At 37.1% G+C, this 22,841-nt stretch overlaps 1 protein-coding gene across 2 annotated transcripts; it reads left to right on the plus strand.

Annotated features, from left to right (window-relative positions):
* The first annotated feature begins 748 nt into the window (after positions 1 to 748).
* LOC134745245 (zinc finger TRAF-type-containing protein 1-like) lies at positions 749 to 13,266 on the plus strand. Of its 2 annotated transcripts, none has more exons than XM_063679239.1 (7): positions 749 to 1,004; positions 2,567 to 2,733; positions 3,027 to 3,195; positions 3,785 to 3,985; positions 4,562 to 4,667; positions 12,481 to 12,605; positions 13,108 to 13,266. In XM_063679239.1, the coding sequence occupies exons 1-7, from the start codon at positions 971 to 973 to the stop codon at positions 13,203 to 13,205; spliced, it is 900 nt and encodes a 299-aa protein (XP_063535309.1). In that variant the 5' UTR covers positions 749 to 970; the 3' UTR covers positions 13,206 to 13,266. The 2 variants fall into 2 exon arrangements, with proteins under 2 accessions (XP_063535309.1, XP_063535310.1); XM_063679240.1 differs by lacking the exon at positions 749 to 1,004 and adding an exon at positions 1,069 to 1,317.
* The last annotated feature ends 9,575 nt before the right edge of the window (positions 13,267 to 22,841 follow it).

Below are 22,841 nucleotides of genomic sequence, written 5' to 3' on the forward strand. Positions count from 1 at the left end.
TGATCAATATCTTGTACATTGTTAATAACAGCTGCTATTAAATATAAAAAGATCCTTAATGGTAAAGGAATTTATATCAAAATGTACTCGTAGCAGTCGCATACGAATTCATGCATGGCTTATCACACTTGTTCACTTAGCTTATTTTGATAAATAGACACCAAGGCTGCGATTAGTACGTGTCGTTTTTTATGACCATGACGATCGACCATGATAAATTAGATTATATAATTTCAGGGCTACTCTCAGATGTGTGTACCTAAAAGCTTCTAAAATTATAATTAAGAAACTCAAGGATATGAATATAAAAAGTTATAGTTTAAGAGGGGCAGTTAGAATTTAGTTCCCGCATTTGTTACGCATATTAATATACCGTTTTCAAAATAATAGCTCATTTCGTAACTCGAATGTAACGAAATGTATTAACATATTTTACGATGCTTGCTGACGTAGATACACTTGACTAGTCCATTTAGTTAATTTTGAAATACCCTCGCATCCATAAGTTAACAACTACTCAACATATTAAACTTGTATTTTTATTACCATTTATAACACGATGTTATTATATGATAAACAAATCAAAACATAAAAGAGAATTGTCACTGTAAACAATCCCAGCCGAGAACCGTAAGGTTTTACTATAATAAATATCATTAAAATTGAGTTAAAAGGCTATCAACAGCCGCTAATCGTCCAAATGCTATAAAATGTTCGTAACCATGACACTGGATGGTGGACTATTCATAGTCAAGTGGGACGATTCACTCTCGCGGCCCTACCGGCCTTGTCTAAAAATACACCGTCTCACTCTGTCGCCAAGAACTAGCCCAGTCCTCTTTCGTGTACACCAACCTTATCACTGAAAATGGCTGAACGATTACAAGATAATCGACTAACGTCAATAGTCCCACTTGATTCAGTGTTTACAAAGTGCAAATTTGTATTTGACGTGGTGTAGTGCAGTAGGATGTCGTCTACAACGTCACTCGCGGGGAAAAAATGTTAGTACCTATTATTAGCTGTGTGTCTGGTTAGTTTGCTAGATTAGTCTGGCCTATACGTTTTTGTGTTGTATAATTTGATTAGTAGTCGCGCGCACCTGTAGTTCGTACTGTGAAGGTGTCGTTCACACCGCGCAAACTATTGAAAAAATAAACAAATGAAGTTTTCATGTTATAATTGAGGAAGTGATAGAATACAATGTTGATAAGTACGGAAATATATTTATTTAGCTAGTGAAACAATGTTCGGATGTGCGATAATATTAAGTGTACTTATAAGTATTTAAGTTGTTTTAAGAAATGATGGCTTTAAGTAAGTATCTACTCGTATGATTAAACGATTTTCCTAAGAGAGATTACAAAAAAAAAAACATTTTTTAAATTAAATTTGTCCTCAATACGGATTCTTTACTAATTGCTTTGTTAGATGAAGGCTATTAATTATCTACCTGGTATCGTCATTACTTGGATTTCGAATAATTGTTACCTTTTAAGTGTTATAATGAAGGCATGATGAAGGAAAATATTCTGTTAATTAATAGTAGTTTATGTGACTGCTACATAATGAAAGGCATAAAAATACTGGTATGTTCGCTCGTTTCATAATAGTTAGGATCACACGAGTTTTTAATGCTTAAATATGTACAGTTCCATACACTGTTTTCTCTACACACATATTATAAGCTCTCTTTGAATTGTTTACGAACCGAATGTTACGACCGGCATTGCGGCATCGTTATCTCCGCAATTTCTGAACCCTTAATTTAAACGAAAGTGGTGCTATTATAGTACTAACTATACAATTTTGACCTAGGTATTTCACAGACCTAGTATAACGCTAACGCTTAAAGACAGCTGAAGTGTGCGAAAAGGAAGCTATCACGTATATTATGAACATCCCATGAGTGCGAAAGAGGCAGACTAGAAATGAGAAAACGTGACCATTTTTGAGTTAGAGGTCAGCCGCAGTCGGCCAAGAGCGTATTACCGTAATTTTTAATTTTAAAAGAATAAATCAATCGGGAAGAAAATTACTAGTATCACATCATGTTCTGTGCTGGATTGGAGTGTAACAGGGCCAATAATTCAAGCAATTACTCATTTTACAGGCAATTATGATAATCCAGACGAAATTTTCTAAACGATATTTTGCAAAATTTATAGCACTTGGTTTTTTACAGATGTTTTTATAAGACGTTTTATGAATTTGAGTGTAATGTATGACTCATTTTTTTGCGTGAACCTTACCAATACAACCAATACCTAGGTAGGTACAACTTGTTTTAAGAATTCTCAACTCCAAAAATGATAAAATATAATAGTGGTCACGTTAATTTTCGCTATGTTCAAAAGTTGTATTAGGTGAAAACGTATACGTATAAAAATAGAATAAAATGAGTCAAAAGGGCTCATTTATCTATGGACACCAAACAAAAATAAGCCCTTTTGAAAAGACACTCCTCAAATATACTCTAATACTATAATAATATAATATAATACTAATTTCTGCAATAAGATAACGTAAAATAAGGCAACCCTATTTTACAATATTTCCTTTCCAGTGGTACTGGGTACCCTGCTGGAGACGGACCACTACGAGAGCCTGGTGAAGGATCTGACGTGCACCAAATGTAACAAATACATGAAACCACCTATCCACTTGTGTGTGGACGGTCATAGTATATGTGGACCTTGCTTTGAAAAAAGCTTCCAGTGTCATGTATGCAAGGTGAGTGTACCATTTTATATTAAACTGTATTTGTTATAATGTTTCTTATTCGTGATATTCGTGAATTCAACACATTTCCCGATACGTGGCTAGGCTTCCACTAATTGTTACCATAATTGATTTCTATCAAATAAAAGCGCCTATATGCCAACGTTGATTTATCGTTTAGATTATTTATCGGGTGAAATTGATTTAATTGTATGTACAACCCTTTTGTAATTAGATTGAAGCCGCTCAGGCCTAAGCCAGCGAAAATGGATATGTCAGTAATAACAAAACCGTGATAATTTCAGAAAGAGTTCTCTCTCATCCGGCCGATGGTACTAGAATCTCTGGCCAACAAGGTGCTTTTTCCCTGCGTGAACAGCGGCTGCCCGAAGCACGCCACGCTGCCGCTGCTCGAGAAGCACACACCACATTGCCAGTTTCGCATCATCAACTGTTTCATGGCCCGAGTTTATGGTAAACATGCAAACTTTACATAGTTCTTGTAATCAGTGATCACGCGATCAATTGTTTTTATCCATGATTACCGCATTATTGTGCATCAGCGGCCGTAGCACGGTCGCATTTTTATCACCCGTCACCGTGCCTGTCACGTTCTAACAAGTATGTAAAAGTGACAGGCATAGTGACAGGCGATAAAAATAGAACCATGCTGCCACCGCTGGCTGGTATAACAACAACAAACAACAAAATCCTTTTTCAACCACTCCTGCCTCGATTGACCCATTTGATATAATCTCGATAGGTTTGTCCTCTAATCACAGTCGCCGTGACCGAAATCGGCTAGTACAGCATCATTTATAATCATAATTGAGTGACGGATTGAATGTTCTATTCTAATCGCGACAGCAACGCAGTTTAATCAAGGAAATCGATAGTTACATTTCCCATTTCTCGCTGCCGCAAGGCTACGCCAACATCGCTGTATCAGAAAAGCTGCAGTCGTCATCCAAATGTGCTTTTAAACACGTGCCAATAACACCATGGACTTATCTACAATTAGAACTGCCAGCAATTAGAAGTGAATGTATAATATTTTTGGCAGGAGAATGCAAATGGGAGGGCAGAGCTGGTGAGTGGATGGACCACTGTTTTGCCGAGCACAAGACTCGCGTCACCGAAGTCCCGTTCATCACCGTGAAGGACAAATGGGACCCCAAAAGGACGGAGCCTGTCCTCAACTACTTCTTGCTGAAGTGCTACGACAAAGTGTTTAACATTTACCAGATTTATGATAAAAGGGGAGGTAAGTTTTACTATTTTATTTTCAGGTTGTACTTACTTATTTCAAAAATAACTAGATTGGTCGAAGTTTCATTAACAGTAAATTTAATTCACATTAGAAATCGAGAACTGATTTGCAAATTATACGAAGGTTGCATTGCCTGCTTATACCTAGGAGACTACGCAAAGGTTCAAAGTGATTGTCCTTTTAATGTGCACCAAAAAATGAATACGATTTGAAATCGCGAATGTCATAAAATATTGGAATAACTCGAAAATAATTAGTATTCAGTGCTGGGAGTGTCCATAGGCTACGGTATCCGCTTACCGGTAAGCTGTATGTAAAAATAAGATCCGATTGTCATATTACTGTAATTTTTAATATAATTATATAGACACGCACCAGAAATGTACATTTTCCTACAGTACCTTTATTTTTAAATTAAATTTCCCAAAGCACCGATAATAATGCAGTTGGTTTGGTATTTCCTCTACAGACGAAAAGACAAATATTTTTGGAGAATTTTTTGGAGAAATTAACCAAATCATTCTGACAGCATCAGAAATAACCTGCAAATTATTATTTTCTTTTTTCCAGGAAGAATGATGTGGACAGTTTTGGTGAATGATGAGCACGCGGAGAAATTCTACTTTGAAGTTGATATATTTTTACCAAGTCTGCCAAGTAAAAGAATAATGTATAGGTAAGACGTGACTAAATTTTATAATAGGTTTGGTTATTAGTAGGTATTATAATGTCACTAAATTGAAAATATATATTGTCTTCGGTTACCGCGATAGTTACTCATGAAATAAAACTATGAAAACGGATTATATCGCGTATATTGAATTTATAATACATCCCGACGTTTCGAACTCTTTACAGCGTTCGTGGTCAACGGGTGACTGAGGAAAAATTACAAAATGCAAAAATACCCACATACTAAAATAATGAACAATCATAGACTACAAACTTTAAGGCTGGTTGTACATGCAAAATCGGTTCATAAGGCTAGTTATACACTATAATTATTTTTCAAGTAAAGATATATATATATACGCGATAAAAATAAACTATGCCGGCTCCAACCCTACACCACGGACCCGAGAAGATTTAATTCCCTCCTAAATTGTAGGAGGGTATCCCAATATGGGACCGGCAACAAACTCGGCGGGACACATCTTTTCAAAACATCAGAATGTCCAGCATCATCCAACACTACGGTCTCACAGTCTATGTCTCGCTTGCTCCTTTATCAGGTGGACTACAGGATCCCAAGCTGGTGGTAGAGAAAAGCCATCTTCCCTATTAAAGTTTGGATATTTCTTAATCTCAATGGCCTCGCGCAGCATTCTGGGTATGTAACGCTTCTCCTTGGCAAGAACCAGAGGCTTATCAAACTTGATTGAGTGATTGGCTTTATCCATGACATGCTCACAGACAGCAGACCTAGGTCGACGGTGCTTGACATCAGCTATGTGTTCCTTCACCCGAGTGGAAATGCTCCGTTTCGTCTGCCCGACATATGATAGGCCACACTCACAGTCCAGCCTGTACACTCCTGCAGTCTGTAGAGGGGTATTGCATTTTACAGGCCTCAGGAATTGTGACATCTTCTTCATTGGCTTGAAATATGTTTTTATAGAAGCACGCTTCAAGATGTGGCTGATCCTGTCCGTGACCCCCCTGACAAAAGGCAGAATGGCAGGCCTGCGCTCGACTGTGGGGATCTTAATGTGGGACCTCTGGTTGACCCGCGGTATCCTGAGCTCGTTTGCCTGGAGCGCGCGCCTGGCATGCTGGAGCTCCGCGGCCAGATGCTGGTCATCACATATCCTCTGGGCTCTCTGAAACAAAGATTTGCCTACTGTAACAAGTTGACTGGGATGGTGATGCGATTTGCCATTTAAGTACCTATCAGTATGAGTAGGTTTCCTATACACAGTGCGACCTAGGGTGTTATCAGGATTTCTTTTTACCAATACATCTAAGAAGGGGAGAGAACAGTCTTTTTCCAACTCCATAGTAAATTTTATTTTGCTATGGATGGAATTTAGGTGATCCAAGAAAGTTGAAACACTACTTTTTGGAAGTATAGTAAAAGTGTCATCTACGTATCTTTTAAATATCTTCGGTCGCACAGGAGCCAATGAGAGTGCCCTCTCCTCGAAGTCCTCCATAAAGATGTCAGCGACTACTGGAGACACCGGAGACCCCATGGCCACGCCGTCGACTTGAAGATAGAATTCACCATTCCATAGCAAGTAGCCAGATGTAAGGCAATGTTCCAACAGCTTAGCATATTCCTCTGACATGTTCTGCTCACATAACCTCTTCTTGACAATTTCAATGCAGTCTTGTACCGGTAGGCTTGTAAATAGCGACTGGACGTCAAAACTGACCATGATATCATCATCAGTCAATGTTAGGTCTTTAATCTCACCGATGAAATGGTAAGAATCCTTTGTATGCGTGCTAGTGTTACCACGTAATGCTGAGAGGGCTCCCGCGAGGTACTGAGCCAATTTATATGTGGGAGCATCTATCTGGCTCACTATGGGACGTAGTGGGGCACTAGGTTTGTGTATTTTTGGCAACCCATACAACTTTGGAGGCACGGGGCAGTCAGGAACTAAACTTGCAACATTCAGATCAAGGCTCTCCGAGTAATCACTAATTAGTTCTTTAGTGGTTTTCAATACTTTCATAGTCGGGTCCGTCTTTACATGTTTGTAGGTTGTAGTATCCGCTAATAATTCCCTAATTTTCTGGTTATAATCTGAAGTATTAAGTACAACCGTCGCATTTCCCTTATCCGCTCGAAGAATAGTAAGGTCTGGATCATCGCGTAACGTTTTCAACGCGGCCAATTCATCTCTAGGCAAATTCCTTTTCGGAGGCTTGGCTTTCCGTAATAATGACGAAACATCCTGCCGTATAGCCTCCAAATCTTCCTTCTTTACCTGATTTTTCACCAGACAGTCTTCTACACTAACAATAATGTCTTCAAAAGGGATCTTTCGCGGAGCCACAACATAATTAAGACCTTTTTCTAATACTGAAAACTCAGACGTCGACAATTGTTTACTGGATAGATTGACAACCGACCGATTTGACACTGACAGCGACGTTCCGTTAGCGCTATTATTCTGAAGCCCTCCGTTATCGCTGCGTCTCGTTTTCGATTTTAACTTGTCAAACTTGGCACTTTGTCGTTTCTTGCATTGTTCAAATGTAAATGCGTAACGTTTATTACCTTGTTCAACAACATCATTAAAATCGGTGCTTGTCAACACTTCCTGCAATTGACCGGTGCCTACCTTAATCTGTTGCTCAAGTCTATAAGCCGTGTAACGGTTGTTATGGATGGTTTTGCACAGTAATCTCTCACTCGCTTTTGTCAGGGGGGTCACGGACAGGATCAGCCACATCTTGAAGCGTGCTTCTATAAAAACATATTTCAAGCCAATGAAGAAGATGTCACAATTCCTGAGGCCTGTAAAATGCAATACCCCTCTACAGACTGCAGGAGTGTACAGGCTGGACTGTGAGTGTGGCCTATCATATGTCGGGCAGACGAAACGGAGCATTTCCACTCGGGTGAAGGAACACATAGCTGATGTCAAGCACCGTCGACCTAGGTCTGCTGTCTGTGAGCATGTCATGGATAAAGCCAATCACTCAATCAAGTTTGATAAGCCTCTGGTTCTTGCCAAGGAGAAGCGTTACATACCCAGAATGCTGCGCGAGGCCATTGAGATTAAGAAATATCCAAACTTTAATAGGGAAGATGGCTTTTCTCTACCACCAGCTTGGGATCCTGTAGTCCACCTGATAAAGGAGCAAGCGAGACATAGACTGTGAGACCGTAGTGTTGGATGATGCTGGACATTCTGATGTTTTGAAAAGATGTGTCCCGCCGAGTTTGTTGCCGGTCCCATATTGGGATACCCTCCTACAATTTAGGAGGGAATTAAATCTTCTCGGGTCCGTGGTGTAGGGTTGGAGCCGGCATAGTTTATTTTTATCGCGTATATATATATATCTTTACTTGAAAAATAATTATAGTGTATAACTAGCCTTATGAACCGATTTTGCATGTACAACCAGCCTTAAAGTTTGTAGTCTATGATTGTTCATTATTTTAGTATGTGGGTATTTTTGCATTTTGTAATTTTTCCTCAGTCACCCGTTGACCACGAACGCTGTAAAGAGTTCGAAACGTCGGGATGTATTATAAATTCAATATACGCGATATAATCCGTTTTCATAGTTTTATTTCATGAGTAACTATCGCGGTAACCGAAGACAATATTATGTACACCAGTACGGACTGGAAGTTGCAACCAAAATCCGGCGACATGAAGACCTTGGGAATAAGCTCGCGCGCGCTCGTTGCGCTCTGCATTTCTTGAAGAGGTGTCGAGATGAAAATCTTATTCCTACATGCGTGAAGATAGCTCCGAAGAAGGACATTATCGGCAGTGAACGCATACTTCGCCGGGCGAGTGAGAGATTACTGTGCAAAACCATCCATAACAACCGTTACACGGCTTATAGACTTGAGCAACAGATTAAGGTAGGCACCGGTCAATTGCAGGAAGTGTTGACAAGCACCGATTTTAATGATGTTGTTGAACAAGGTAATAAACGTTACGCATTTACATTTGAACAATGCAAGAAACGACAAAGTGCCAAGTTTGACAAGTTAAAATCGAAAACGAGACGCAGCGATAACGGAGGGCTTCAGAATAATAGCGCTAACGGAACGTCGCTGTCAGTGTCAAATCGGTCGGTTGTCAATCTATCCAGTAAACAATTGTCGACGTCTGAGTTTTCAGTATTAGAAAAAGGTCTTAATTATGTTGTGGCTCCGCGAAAGATCCCTTTTGAAGACATTATTGTTAGTGTAGAAGACTGTCTGGTGAAAAATCAGGTAAAGAAGGAAGATTTGGAGGCTATACGGCAGGATGTTTCGTCATTATTACGGAAAGCCAAGCCTCCGAAAAGGAATTTGCCTAGAGATGAATTGGCCGCGTTGAAAACGTTACGCGATGATCCAGACCTTACTATTCTTCGAGCGGATAAGGGAAATGCGACGGTTGTACTTAATACTTCAGATTATAACCAGAAAATTAGGGAATTATTAGCGGATACTACAACCTACAAACATGTAAAGACGGACCCGACTATGAAAGTATTGAAAACCACTAAAGAACTAATTAGTGATTACTCGGAGAGCCTTGATCTGAATGTTGCAAGTTTAGTTCCTGACTGCCCCGTGCCTCCAAAGTTGTATGGGTTGCCAAAAATACACAAACCTAGTGCCCCACTACGTCCCATAGTGAGCCAGATAGATGCTCCCACATATAAATTGGCTCAGTACCTCGCGGGAGCCCTCTCAGCATTACGTGGTAACACTAGCACGCATACAAAGGATTCTTACCATTTCATCGGTGAGATTAAAGACCTAACATTGACTGATGATGATATCATGGTCAGTTTTGACGTCCAGTCGCTATTTACAAGCCTACCGGTACAAGACTGCATTGAAATTGTCAAGAAGAGGTTATGTGAGCAGAACATGTCAGAGGAATATGCTAAGCTGTTGGAACATTGCCTTACATCTGGCTACTTGCTATGGAATGGTGAATTCTATCTTCAAGTCGACGGCGTGGCCATGGGGTCTCCGGTGTCTCCAGTAGTCGCTGACATCTTTATGGAGGACTTCGAGGAGAGGGCACTCTCATTGGCTCCTGTGCGACCGAAGATATTTAAAAGATACGTAGATGACACTTTTACTATACTTCCAAAAAGTAGTGTTTCAACTTTCTTGGATCACCTAAATTCCATCCATAGCAAAATAAAATTTACTATGGAGTTGGAAAAAGACTGTTCTCTCCCCCTTCTTAGATGTATTGGTAAAAAGAAATCCTGATAACACCCTAGGTCGCACTGTGTATAGGAAACCTACTCATACTGATAGGTACTTAAATGGCAAATCGCATCACCATCCCAGTCAACTTGTTACAGTAGGCAAATCTTTGTTTCAGAGAGCCCAGAGGATATGTGATGACCAGCATCTGGCCGCGGAGCTCCAGCATGCCAGGCGCGCGCTCCAGGCAAACGAGCTCAGGATACCGCGGGTCAACCAGAGGTCCCACATTAAGATCCCCACAGTCGAGCGCAGGCCTGCCATTCTGCCTTTTGTCAGGGGGGTCACGGACAGGATCAGCCACATCTTGAAGCGTGCTTCTATAAAAACATATTTCAAGCCAATGAAGAAGATGTCACAATTCCTGAGGCCTGTAAAATGCAATACCCCTCTACAGACTGCAGGAGTGTACAGGCTGGACTGTGAGTGTGGCCTATCATATGTCGGGCAGACGAAACGGAGCATTTCCACTCGGGTGAAGGAACACATAGCTGATGTCAAGCACCGTCGACCTAGGTCTGCTGTCTGTGAGCATGTCATGGATAAAGCCAATCACTCAATCAAGTTTGATAAGCCTCTGGTTCTTGCCAAGGAGAAGCGTTACATACCCAGAATGCTGCGCGAGGCCATTGAGATTAAGAAATATCCAAACTTTAATAGGGAAGATGGCTTTTCTCTACCACCAGCTTGGGATCCTGTAGTCCACCTGATAAAGGAGCAAGCGAGACATAGACTGTGAGACCGTAGTGTTGGATGATGCTGGACATTCTGATGTTTTGAAAAGATGTGTCCCGCCGAGTTTGTTGCCGGTCCCATATTGGGATACCCTCCTACAATTTAGGAGGGAATTAAATCTTCTCGGGTCCGTGGTGTAGGGTTGGAGCCGGCATAGTTTATTTTTATCGCGTATATATATATATATCTTTACTTGAAAAATAATTATAGTGTATAACTAGCCTTATGAACCGATTTTGCATGTACAACCAGCCTTAAAGTTTGTAGTCTATGATTGTTCATTATTTTAGTATGTGGGTATTTTTGCATTTTGTAATTTTTCCTCAGTCACCCGTTGACCACGAACGCTGTAAAGAGTTCGAAACGTCGGGATGTATTATAAATTCAATATACGCGATATAATCCGTTTTCATAGTTTTATTTCATGAAAATATATAGTTATTTCGTAGTTTGAATGAATAAGATACCATCATCTAGATGTGCATTTGTGTTACACGTCGTTGTATGAGAAATTGATAGTTTACAGGAAGAAGCCAAACAGCTTGATTTTTCTAACAAAATATAATGCCAATGAAAGAAGTAAAAGTTGTCCTATATATGCATTAAATAGTACGATAAGACCTTGGTGAAGTTCAAACGTAATGTCTAAGGTCTAAAAAAGAAACACTTGATACAAACCAATTTGTATTAAGGGGCGTCTTGCGTCTCTTCAAATTTAGAGTTAAATATTTATAACTTATTATTCTTCATACGCGTCATTTTGCATAAAGAGGGGATTCGCGTAATTTCATTTGCATAAAAATACTCCTAACGCCGCCATTACCCACCCTAATTCACCTTGTTTATCCCAATTTTAAACTCTTTTAAATGATATAAATAGGCCAAATCTTTTTAAACTCTCCAAGATAAGTGCAAACTGAACCGAACCCGCCATATTTATGGCTTAATCTTCCGTTTGTTAATGATATCGCATCGTTTACCAAGTTTGCTGAAAATCATTTTTATTTCCTTGGGGAGAAATGAGTATATTTTTGTAAGGGAAATTATTTTAGCGCGGAAATTTAAATGTTGTCATATTTTAAGCCGAGCTTGTTACAATACGTGTTCACAAACGACAATATTTTGATTATACATATAGGTTTTATTTGATAACATTTTGAGTTATCGCGTTTTAATAAAAGTTAGGATCGATGTAATATTAATATACCTATAGGTATATATGTAGGTAACCGTAAAACTAGTTTCAAGTGAAAACGCGTTTTTTAATGTAAAATATATTATATGTTGTTGTCATATACAATGTATATATTATATACAATGCCAATATTTAACATAAAAAAATTGAGTGCCTAATTATAGTTAGTTAAGTGTATAACGAACTCTGCATGTCGAGATTAAAATCTTATTTTCCCAAAAAAGTGTACCCTTCCTGTAGTTTTAAAAAGGCTCTTACTACTGGGTATAATATCCTCAAACCAAAATGATGAACGGGGTTATATCAATTATATATGTAGATACTGATTTTGCTCTAATATACTGGTAAATAAAATTTAAGTAGGTATGGCTCATAATTTCATTTTCGTTCTGCTGTTTTTATGTATGTTACGTACACTACATTGTACTACAAATCCATTTGTATATGCGACTGTGTGTGTTGTTTGTGTTTGTGTTCGAAATAAATTAAAAAATACGACGTACGCACGTAAAAATACGTGTGAACGAGAAGTTTTACGACCCCTTTGTTGCTTTGGTTTGCGCACAGTATAAGCACTGCTGCACTACTTCGAAATGTGGCAAAGTATTTTCAGTAATTTTAAGTTTAACTGTACACACTTGTTTTAAACAGACGTCCGTGTAAGTGCGAGAAGGACGCCGACTTCTTGGAACACACCCAGAACGTGTACATTCCTGTAGAAAACGTGTTCTCCATGCTGGATGAGAGCGAGTCCATGAACTTTACTGTTCGGATTGGTAAGTTTCATTGTTTACGATCAAATGTCAAAGAAACTCACCTAATAGTTCTTCGTCTACGGTTGACACCATATGCATAGTGTACCTACTGCGTCATATACTATAGAAATATCGCTGTTTCCATAGGTACATTGTGACCTACATCATCAATCGTAAACTAAGGTTGTATTGATTTAAAATTAAATACTAGAAGGGATTAATAAATATGTACTAATAGGTATCAGGTAACTTTGTATTTGTTATGTTTTGTACAGTCACATCAGTCCATATTCGCGCTAAATGTATGGAGTCGCGTGCAACTCATGCTAGCAGGTCTGGTATATAGAAGCGAGTTAGCGAGTATCTTACTCACAAATATCTGAATACGACGAATTTATCGAGAAGTTCGAAGGCACACTCAGATGTATTTCATTATTTTTGGAAAATTACCAGCCATATAGCTCTGTAACTTTTCAATATGATTTCCATTAAGTAGGTATTAACCGATTTCACTATTTTCTAGGCGAGGTGGAAAACCTGGCGCTGCTGGAATCGTGTTCAGTGAGCGAGAGTCGCATCCTTCTACACGACGACGAAGAGCTCCTTCACATCGACAGTTAAATTACATACCATACCATAACATAACATATAAATGATTCAAACAAATGTAACTTTATTTAATAAAATTTCGTGGTCGAATCATTATTATTGCCTTTCTTTATTGAGATAAAATGTTATTGGAGATTACTACGAGTACTTATGTTATAATGTGACAGAAAGTTGCACAAAAACTCCGACAGTATTGTAATTAAATATAAAATTACAATAGAAATACCTAACTGCGTTATTCTACAAAGGTCTTTTTTTATTTCGCGTGCTAAATAAAAAAATATAAACTACGGCTTACTAAAACAAATGTGTTTTAAAAATATACCGATGTATGAAATATTCAGTATACACGCTACCATTCATGACAATCATGACCAAACATCATAAGTTCGAGTCTCTACAAATAAATAATAATATTAAAGTTAGCTAACTTAGCGGTTTCACTCACGTAGTTTTAGTCACTCGCGCGACTACAAATACGCGCGAATACGTGAGTGAAACCGCTAAGTTAGTTAAGTTAATATGTCTCACGATAGTTTAAATTCGAATATTAAAGTTATTAAGGAGAAATGACAAATATAGTAACCCAAAAATGGTTTTAATAAAATCCAAAATTTTATACCTATTTTGCATCTTTCATTTCATAAACTATCATAAGTCATAAGCTATGCCAGGATGGTTAACGATATTAACATTTAATGGCTGTGGTTTATACCGCCATATTTTAGTTATATTGCCTTCTCATGTGAAACTACTCATAAATAATAATAAACTGTTATCTTAAGTTCGTGTATCTACAGTGTAATAATTAATTTAAATGTTTGAATACTTAACATTAAATTTATTCTTATTTACTTACCCACATCGGTTATATTGCCGTAATGTGGCAGTTGGAACGGTCATTTTATGTTATAGCACTTATAGCCTTGAGTTTTTTTATGGAGGGAATAAGTATTTTTAAGCCCATCTGGCATTTTATAATATTCTAGTAATTTATGTCGTGATTTCAAAATTATTTCAATATTTTTTAGTTATTTTGCACATTTTCTTAACTTAAGTTATAATAATTTTCATTTAGAGGCTATTGTTAGTATGCATGAAATGACTGAGTACAACCTCATACAGAAATAGTGACACAAAATATAGTTATTAGGGTTCCGTAGTCAACTAACCCTTATAGTACCGCCATGTCCGTCTGTCTGTCCGAGACTTTGCTCCGTGATCGTTAGTGTTAGAAAGCTGCAATTTGGCATTGATATATGAATAAAAAAATCCAACATTCGTAAAATAAAATCTATAAAACAAAATATTTTTTCTCGTAAAGTGGGCATGCATTTTTTTTTCGCTTCAACCCTATAGTGGTATTGCTAGATAGGTTTTTCAAAACGAATAAGGGTCGGCAACTAACATTTTTTGATAAAGTGAATATTTTCGGAAATAAAAGCTCCGAAAGAAAAAAATGTGTCCACCCTTCTCTAACTTTTGAACCATGGGTCAAAAAATATGAAAAAAAAATCGTAGAAATAGAGCTTAAAAAAGACATTAAATGAAAATTATAGCGAACATGATCAGTTTAGCCGTTTTTGAGTTATCGCAAAAAGTCTCCCCTTCATAGTAAAAACACGTACAGCCACAGTTATATAAACGTTATTACGATATTAAATGGGCTTTTAAAGTTATTCATGTAAATAAAGTGAAATGTAACATAAAAAGTCCTTATTTTACTTATTCAATTGTTATTTATATTTAATTTGTCTAAAACAGTTTCATTGACTGAATGAGTAATGCCGTTGACTATTGGCAATTTTAGAACGTAAAGTAAAACATTAAAAAGTAAGAGGCAATCCCGCTGATTTTCATACTTTAATTAACAAATAATTTTAAAATTTCTGCAGTTTCCTAAAACATGCTTTTTTATAAATATTGCAATTTAATAAAAATAAAAATAGTTTTTCGCTATGAATTATTATATGACCAGATTCTCCGATTGAAAGTAAGTACTAAGGAAATAATCATGACCATACGCCTTGCAAGCCTTATCTTTTTGCTTTGTCGTATTCGATATATTATGCAAAGTAGATTGTTTAACTCGGGTGAAAGGCACCAAGCATCATTTCATCCCTTTGTTAACAATCTTCTATAATAATGGCTCCAGTCTAGCCTATTGTAACGGAAGGGTAACTACGGATTGGATTGATTGTTGAGTGTGACCTGACGTGCTATTGACCGATTTTTGAAATAAAGGTACCACTTACATACACTTTTTATGAAAGGAGTTCCAAGAACCAGTATTCTAGTATTTTGAAGTTCCAATTCTTTGGACTAGTCTTGTCTAAGTTTCCAGCGATTGAGAGTCAGTCAAGCGTGCACTAACAGCACTAAAGCGACTGAACTATTTAGATTGACTTGTTAGGGATGTACGCTGGACTTCGCTATTGATTTCAATATTCACGTACCTAAATCGCAAATTGAGTTGCATATTTATTATATTTATATTTTAGCATAGATTTTGGAAAGCTTGATTTCTAAAATCAATAAAATCTTGGAAAAGTTTTCCCGTGCAAAACTTTTCCAAGATTTTTGCAAATTTTTCTCTCACTCCTAAACAAAATTTATTATCTCATGCACCCCTTAGGATTTCAAGGACCCTTCATTCCAAACACCAAAAATCTAAAATTACAAATTAAATATTACATTTATAACCTTATCAGATCCTTGGTGGTACAAAGAAAACATGAAATACAAGCAAGTCAGTTTTCCATTATGACTTGCAACTAACCCATTTGTATGCTACTAGAAACATGACGGTTGACACTGCTGATCGTTTCATAAAACTTTGTGAAAGCTACTTTCCCATATCTAGTTCATTGCTTTTTATACTGCCATGACTGGCAGCAAACGAACTGAAAATTTACTACTAAAATAAAAATATATCGGTACGTACTGCAATCGATCTCCCACAAACCATTAAACGCTAAGCGGACGATGGAAAATATCGGAAATAGCGGCCACGACAAAGCAAAATACTCCTTTGAAACTATTCTTCGGTCTCCATTTATGAACGTTTGGTAACTTCGGTGCGGTTGGATATTTTTTTTAAAACTTTACCTTACTTGATACGAAAATGAGACGGGCTTGAATAATCACAACGTGGGTACAAAATGGAAGGGGATGAATGTTAACAAATACTACATATAAGGTATAGCTGCATATATACATATAGCGTATAGGTACATGTAGGGTATAGCTGTAATAGCTCTAAACGCAGAACAGTTGCGAGCCCTGTCAATGAACGTCGATGAGCGGGTGATGCTGACTGCGGACAGGAATTTCAGAATTTACTAGTTTTTATGGCATAAGTGTCTAAGGTAGTCTAAGTTAAGTGTTAAAGTTTTTCGTAAGCCGCACTAACATTAACATTTTTGACTGACTATAGTAGGCTTTCTTTGCAATAAGATTGAGGTTGATGGTATGTGATCCTACTTCGATATGCATCACACGTCTGTAATTTTCGCTACAAAATTCAAAAATGCTGCTACGAGACCTATGCTACACTGCGTAGCACACCGCAGTGCTGCGAAGTAGCTCGAATGGGTTAATATTTTAACTGTTCATTGCAATAATAAATTTCAGCGCAATGTTTAATTGGCATATTGTACAAAAGTGTTTTGTGTCGCTGGGAATCATGCTGTAAATCACGCCGCAGAATTATGAGAGCGTGAAATTTATTACATTCGCTTCGGGTTGCAAATTTTCATCATAGAGAGTAATTTTCTACACAATACGGACTTATTTACGGGTCTACGTCTATTGCTGTTAAGAGCGAGTTGCTTTACGACATCCTGTATCCGTAAATATATTAATTGTCTTCATTATTCCATAATTTTCTAAGGACAGGTAAAGCAACTGTATGGGTAAATAGCTTAATAAGTAAATACACCTTTTGAAGGAGTGCATAATATTTGATTTTAAGTTGAAGACAAAACTGAGGGATTTTACGTCGAAATACTTTCTGTGCAAGTTCGGGAGTGGGATGAAAAATACAATAGTTGCAATTTTTTAGTAGAATTGTTAATGTTTTTGTTATTATATTTACCTTTTTATATCTCAATATTTAGCACAGGATAAATTCAAACAAACCAACCAGTTAATCGGATCTGCTCAAATTTCTCGAGTCAATTAATTTCATTTCATTTTATTCAGACCAACTGAGATCATTATTGTTAGTACAAATAAAGCTTAAATGTATCAGTCGATCAGGTTTGTTTTGAGGATCAAATGTGGTCAAAGTCTGGCACCCGCACTTTACTGACGAAACGCCCCTAACAAAATGGCAATACAACATTACGTCACGATGTAACGTCGCTATTGCTTTTGACGACCGGTCTGGCCTAGTGGGTGACCCTGCCTGTGAAGCCGATGGTCCTGGGTTCGAATATCGGCAAGGGCATTTATTTGTGTGATGAGCACAGATATTTGTTTCTGAGTCATGGGTGTTTATGTGTGTATTAACTATTAACCAAATTACATTTACGGTTTACTTGAATAAACCTCATTAGCACACAACAGTGATACTGAATTTCAAACATTCCATTCGTTAAGTCATTTATTTATTAAATGCGTCTACGTACAAATTACTTTTGCGCTACAAGGTGGAGCCACAGTATACAGAGTTCAGGAGGCATTTCGGATTTTAAAATATGGTACATATACGATGATATACGATACGATATACGATCTATGTTCATTTTGCCTGCTGTATTGGTATTGGAATTATTATTACTTAACCAATACACTACTGGGACTTAGTCAATTTGTGTAAAAATGTCCTATAATATTTATTTATCTATTTATTTTATTATTAAGATACGCTTAGATACGGTTTAAAGTTAGATTATGCCCGTATGGCGAGTTCTTTGGAATAAAAAGATCGGCAATGCATCGGAAATCGATGGAAAAAAATAATTTCACTAAATTAAATAATTAAACAACGTTAAACTGATTGCGGCTTTGTCGTTTTTATTTTTGTTCTCACAAAATAATAACCTTTTACAGTTAACTTAAATCTTATAAAGATTATAATTATATTAATCCTAATGGAGGTATAAAGTTAAAATCAGGATTTTTAAAGTCTAGTTGTCTACTTCTTCGAGGGAATCATAAAGTTTAAGAAATTGCATTTGTCTATTTAACGGCGACAGATTAACCAGAACTTTGCTATGAAAACACAACATCCAGTTTGAATTACCTATAGAATCATATCAAAGCGTAGTTCATGACTGTACTAAGAGACCTACCTACCACTACCACCTACGAAACTTATTGTACTGTTTAATCTTCTGAGTGCTGCAGGAAGTCTGTCGTTTGACTACTCATTAAGGGAGACAGCGCCCAGGAATGCGCTTCATTATTTCTTGGCTTTCTCAAATTGCGACCGAAGTCTGCTCCCAGCTGGCGAAATGTTCAAATTTGAATATATTCTTGAATAAACATTCATACGTACCTACGAACATAAAGTGTGATAGCGTGGCTTAATGAAAGTCTTTTATGCAGCTATTTCGTTTAGATTTCATGAAGTACGCTACACCTTGCGAGTTCGTAACACTGTAAAAGTGTACAATGTACAGTCAATCATGAATTCGCGGCGGCTTACTATTTGTCGGGTCGAGGTTTTACTTTCTTTTAGTGACACATTAAATAAAATATAATAATAGACATCAACATTCTAATTGTAGTTACATCTTTTTAAAGGGTACCTGGTGTATCACTAGACTTATATTGACCGGGATATAGACCGTGATATAAGTCTAGAGAAACTAACCGTGAATCATTCAAAACTGTTACCTGGTGTATGTCGTGAAAGTCGAATGTTTACCTAATTATACATTACGTTGCGTTACCTTATTATACATTACATAAATATACATAATAGGTGAATTTATGACAGCTTTAAAAAAATAATTTTCCCGGCATTGTATCTCGAATCCCTCACGTGATTTTTGTCGGCCCTTTATCGGTCAACGATGCGGCGCAGCCAAGAGGAAATTATGGATCTATCATACCTATTAAAAGCATATTTAAAGAATCTAATATATTTATATGTTGTTTATTTATATATTATATGAAGTTGGCATTAAATCCGTTACATAAAGGTCTGTAAAATAAGGTTGGTTGTACACAATACTCGTACTTTAGAACTGAGAAGCATTAGGTCCGGTCCATCAGTATAGCGTAACCCCCATATTCATAAAACCTTTACGGGCCTGATTTAGTTAAATTATATTTTATCCCTTTCTTACAAAATTATTCAAAATGACAGATAGAGACAAACGATTCATAGCTAATTCAGGCCAATAACGAGTTTATGAATAACGCCATTAGTCTGCTGGCACCTAGCTAATTTTAGCAAAGTATGTAATGGTATATGAAACATATAGTTTGTCAAAGGGCTGTCTCATTTCAAACATAGACACAGAGAATCATACTATTTTTGTCTTACTAGTACTAGCACCCAAAAGAAGAGGATGAGTATAGTTTTTTTGTTCTTATTTACTGACAATTTGGTATGACCAACTATTGGCGACCAACTATTTAACTATGTTGGCGTTTAATCATTATTTTCTGTCTCAATTAAAACATTTTTTTTTTATTTCCTTCTTGGCTTCAAGTATTCTTATGGGTACCGTAGAATTACGAGAAGAACAAATGTTTTAGTTTTCATAGTGGCTTTGAAATCCCTATAACAGGCTATTGCTATTTGTTAGAGCAAGGCAGTATACCTATATAAACGATCCATCATGTATCTAATGCATCATGCAGCCGGCTCGAAAGCCGAAGTACTGAACTAAATTTCGGTCGAGATAAAAATGAATATGTGGCTTTCCATCACAGATAGGTCCTTATACTTCAAGTGCAATAAGGACTTTTCCATCTGAAATTTCAACAGAAATTCTGATAGAAGCATAAAGACCCTTCTCTGATAGAAAGCTACATATCAGAAGTGTACTTCAAACATAATCCTTTTAAAACCAGTCGCAATTCTGGGTAGAAATGGAATCAAGTGGCTTAAAAAATACATATATCATAACTGATGACGCTGACTGTACATTATATTCGAAATCCGTAAATTCCAAATTAACGTTAATTAAAAAAATATTAGGCAAGGTCTCCTGAGACCAACTTTTCGTAGCAGCGCGGTCTTTGGTAAAGTCCTAAAAAAAATAGGTACGCCTACTAAATAAATATGTAAGGTAATATGTAGTTAGTAGTAAACACTATTATGCAGAACAAACCATTTTTTTAATTAGCGAACGTTAAGACAAATAATACCAATATTTAGTTTGCTTGACTGTCTGTCGCCTACATAAGCTGATTTGGTGATTGCCGATGCTGGTCCGTGCTGGTCAACCAGCCTGGTCGAAATAATTAATTGATTCAGAAAGCGGATTATATCCGTACCGTCTAGACTGGAACTCGGTGTCAATTAAAATATTAAAGCACAATTAGTCGATGTCAACAGCCATTCAGTTGGTATAATATGCGTAAACTAATTATGTTTATAAGTGCACTCGCATGTTCCTATTTTAAAGATAAAATTTAACCATAAACAAATAATTTCTCTTTTATTCTACACTACCTCTGCAGATCAAATAGGCCAAGCAATAAGAAGGTATAGAGGGAAATGCTTGGAACAAAATTTTTGACTCCGTAACTTTGTTTGGACTAGTTAGCAGGTGAACATATCAAAAGTCCCCGGCCGTAGCCTTTGAGCCGGGGGAGAGGGGGGTAAAAAGGTCCCATTTTTCAGTTTTTCCTTATATCTTGGAAACTTTGCGTCTTGTGTTCCAAGCATTTCCCTCTACAACTTTTTTGAGCATTCATTTCCTGGCCTAAAATCATAAAGCGAAATAAAGGAAATCAAATAAGACTTTAGAAAATCCAACTCGCATGATTGCACCCACAGACCCTGTCTTTTTTATGCTTATAGTTCTGTGATTGCACCAATAATGCCTATCCGCAATGTCTCATCCTTATAATAGCTGAATACAAGAGGTTGAGCATGCGCTGCGAATTTGAGATTTTTACACACAATATTTATAAATAACCGCAAAAAACAGTTTCATGGAACTTTTGAAATAATTATGTGATATTCAGTTGAACAACCTCATTAAAAAAAGTGTGTGCGTGTAATTGCGTGCGATTGAAGTAAAACTTCTTTGGCGATGACGTTTATCGCTATGTTGGCACTTTGACGTGTGTCCTACTGAGCGTTAGATGACGTGTGTCCTTCTGAGTTACCCTCTAGTCGCGCATAAAGAAAAGAAGACAAGATTTAAGCAACCAAATGAAATCTTCACACCAGTTTTAATGCTTTTTCCAATCTATAATGCCCAATCAAATTAATTGTAAAACAAATATTAATAGTTAAATTAAAGTTGAATCCCCATGGAATGATCAATCTGGCATCTTGCGATTCCCCCGAGATCATTACCAGGTCGAGAGAGCAAATTAATTAAGTCTGGACGTAATTGTGCTGCAAAATAAAATATTTCGAAGCTACCAAATTTTGGAATAACGAAAATTATTCAATGCATTAATTAACTACTAGGAAATAAGGCACGTCTAGTGGGTTGAAGCTGATTTGAACTTGTAATTTAGTATTCCGAAGCTCTAGATAATGTATGTATATTTCCTTCACGCATCGAGTGACGATCCCTATGACAGTTCCTCCAAGTCGCTTTTAGATTGGCTTAGGTAATAATAAAAAAATACTTCCAAAAAAATATCTACAAATATTTTACGTTTCAGCAGCTCCACATAAAAATGAACTGTAATAGGGATCATCATTGGACGCGCGAGATATAGTGTCACAGGGCGGACACGCCATACGTCAAAAATTATTTGCGTTCCTATGTGTGAACGGCACGCCTGTACACGCGTCATGCGTCATTGTGTGAGTAAGTTGCTTTAAAACCATACTGTACTGAGCGTTCAGCAAAAGCTCGTCCATCTGCTGTCGCGGGGCGAGGTAATTCGAATCGGGGCGGGGCGGTGCGTGGCCGTCCTGTATGATAATACTATTACTTATTCTGTGAAAGTGTGCATACATTGGTCATCTTCCTCGCGTTGTCCCGGCTTTTTGCCATGGCTCATGCAAGCATGGGGTCCACTTGGCTACTAATGGCATAGAGGCACTAGTTGTTGCAAAAGCGACTGCCATCTGAGCTTTCAACCCAGAGAAATTACCGGTTATGTAAGATTTGGAAGAAGTTTTTCTTGAAACTACTTGCTTTTTAACAAAAATGTGAAAATCCTTAACCAGATTCAGCCTGAAGTGATTCGCTGTTACCTACCAAACTTGCAAGCTTAAAAATGCTGTTATTCATACATTTCGTACTCCTACAAAGCAACAAAATTATGCCTAATGTGGCAAAAATCACATGCAATTGTGTGAACTATTTCGTAATTCTGGGAATTTATAATCCACAAAAGCTTACATGATATTTTCATTTAAAAAATTACATACGAAATTGCAGGAAACGCATGGAAGTTTATAAATCCAAAATAATAGTGTACTTTTGGCTTGCTTGAAGGAAAGGCAATTCATAGCTAAAGTAAAATATTGGTTAATAGATATTTAAATGTGTG

Source organism: Cydia strobilella, chromosome 11 (assembly GCF_947568885.1).
Source record: "Cydia strobilella chromosome 11, ilCydStro3.1, whole genome shotgun sequence".
Classification (NCBI taxonomy): domain Eukaryota; kingdom Metazoa; phylum Arthropoda; class Insecta; order Lepidoptera; family Tortricidae; genus Cydia; species Cydia strobilella.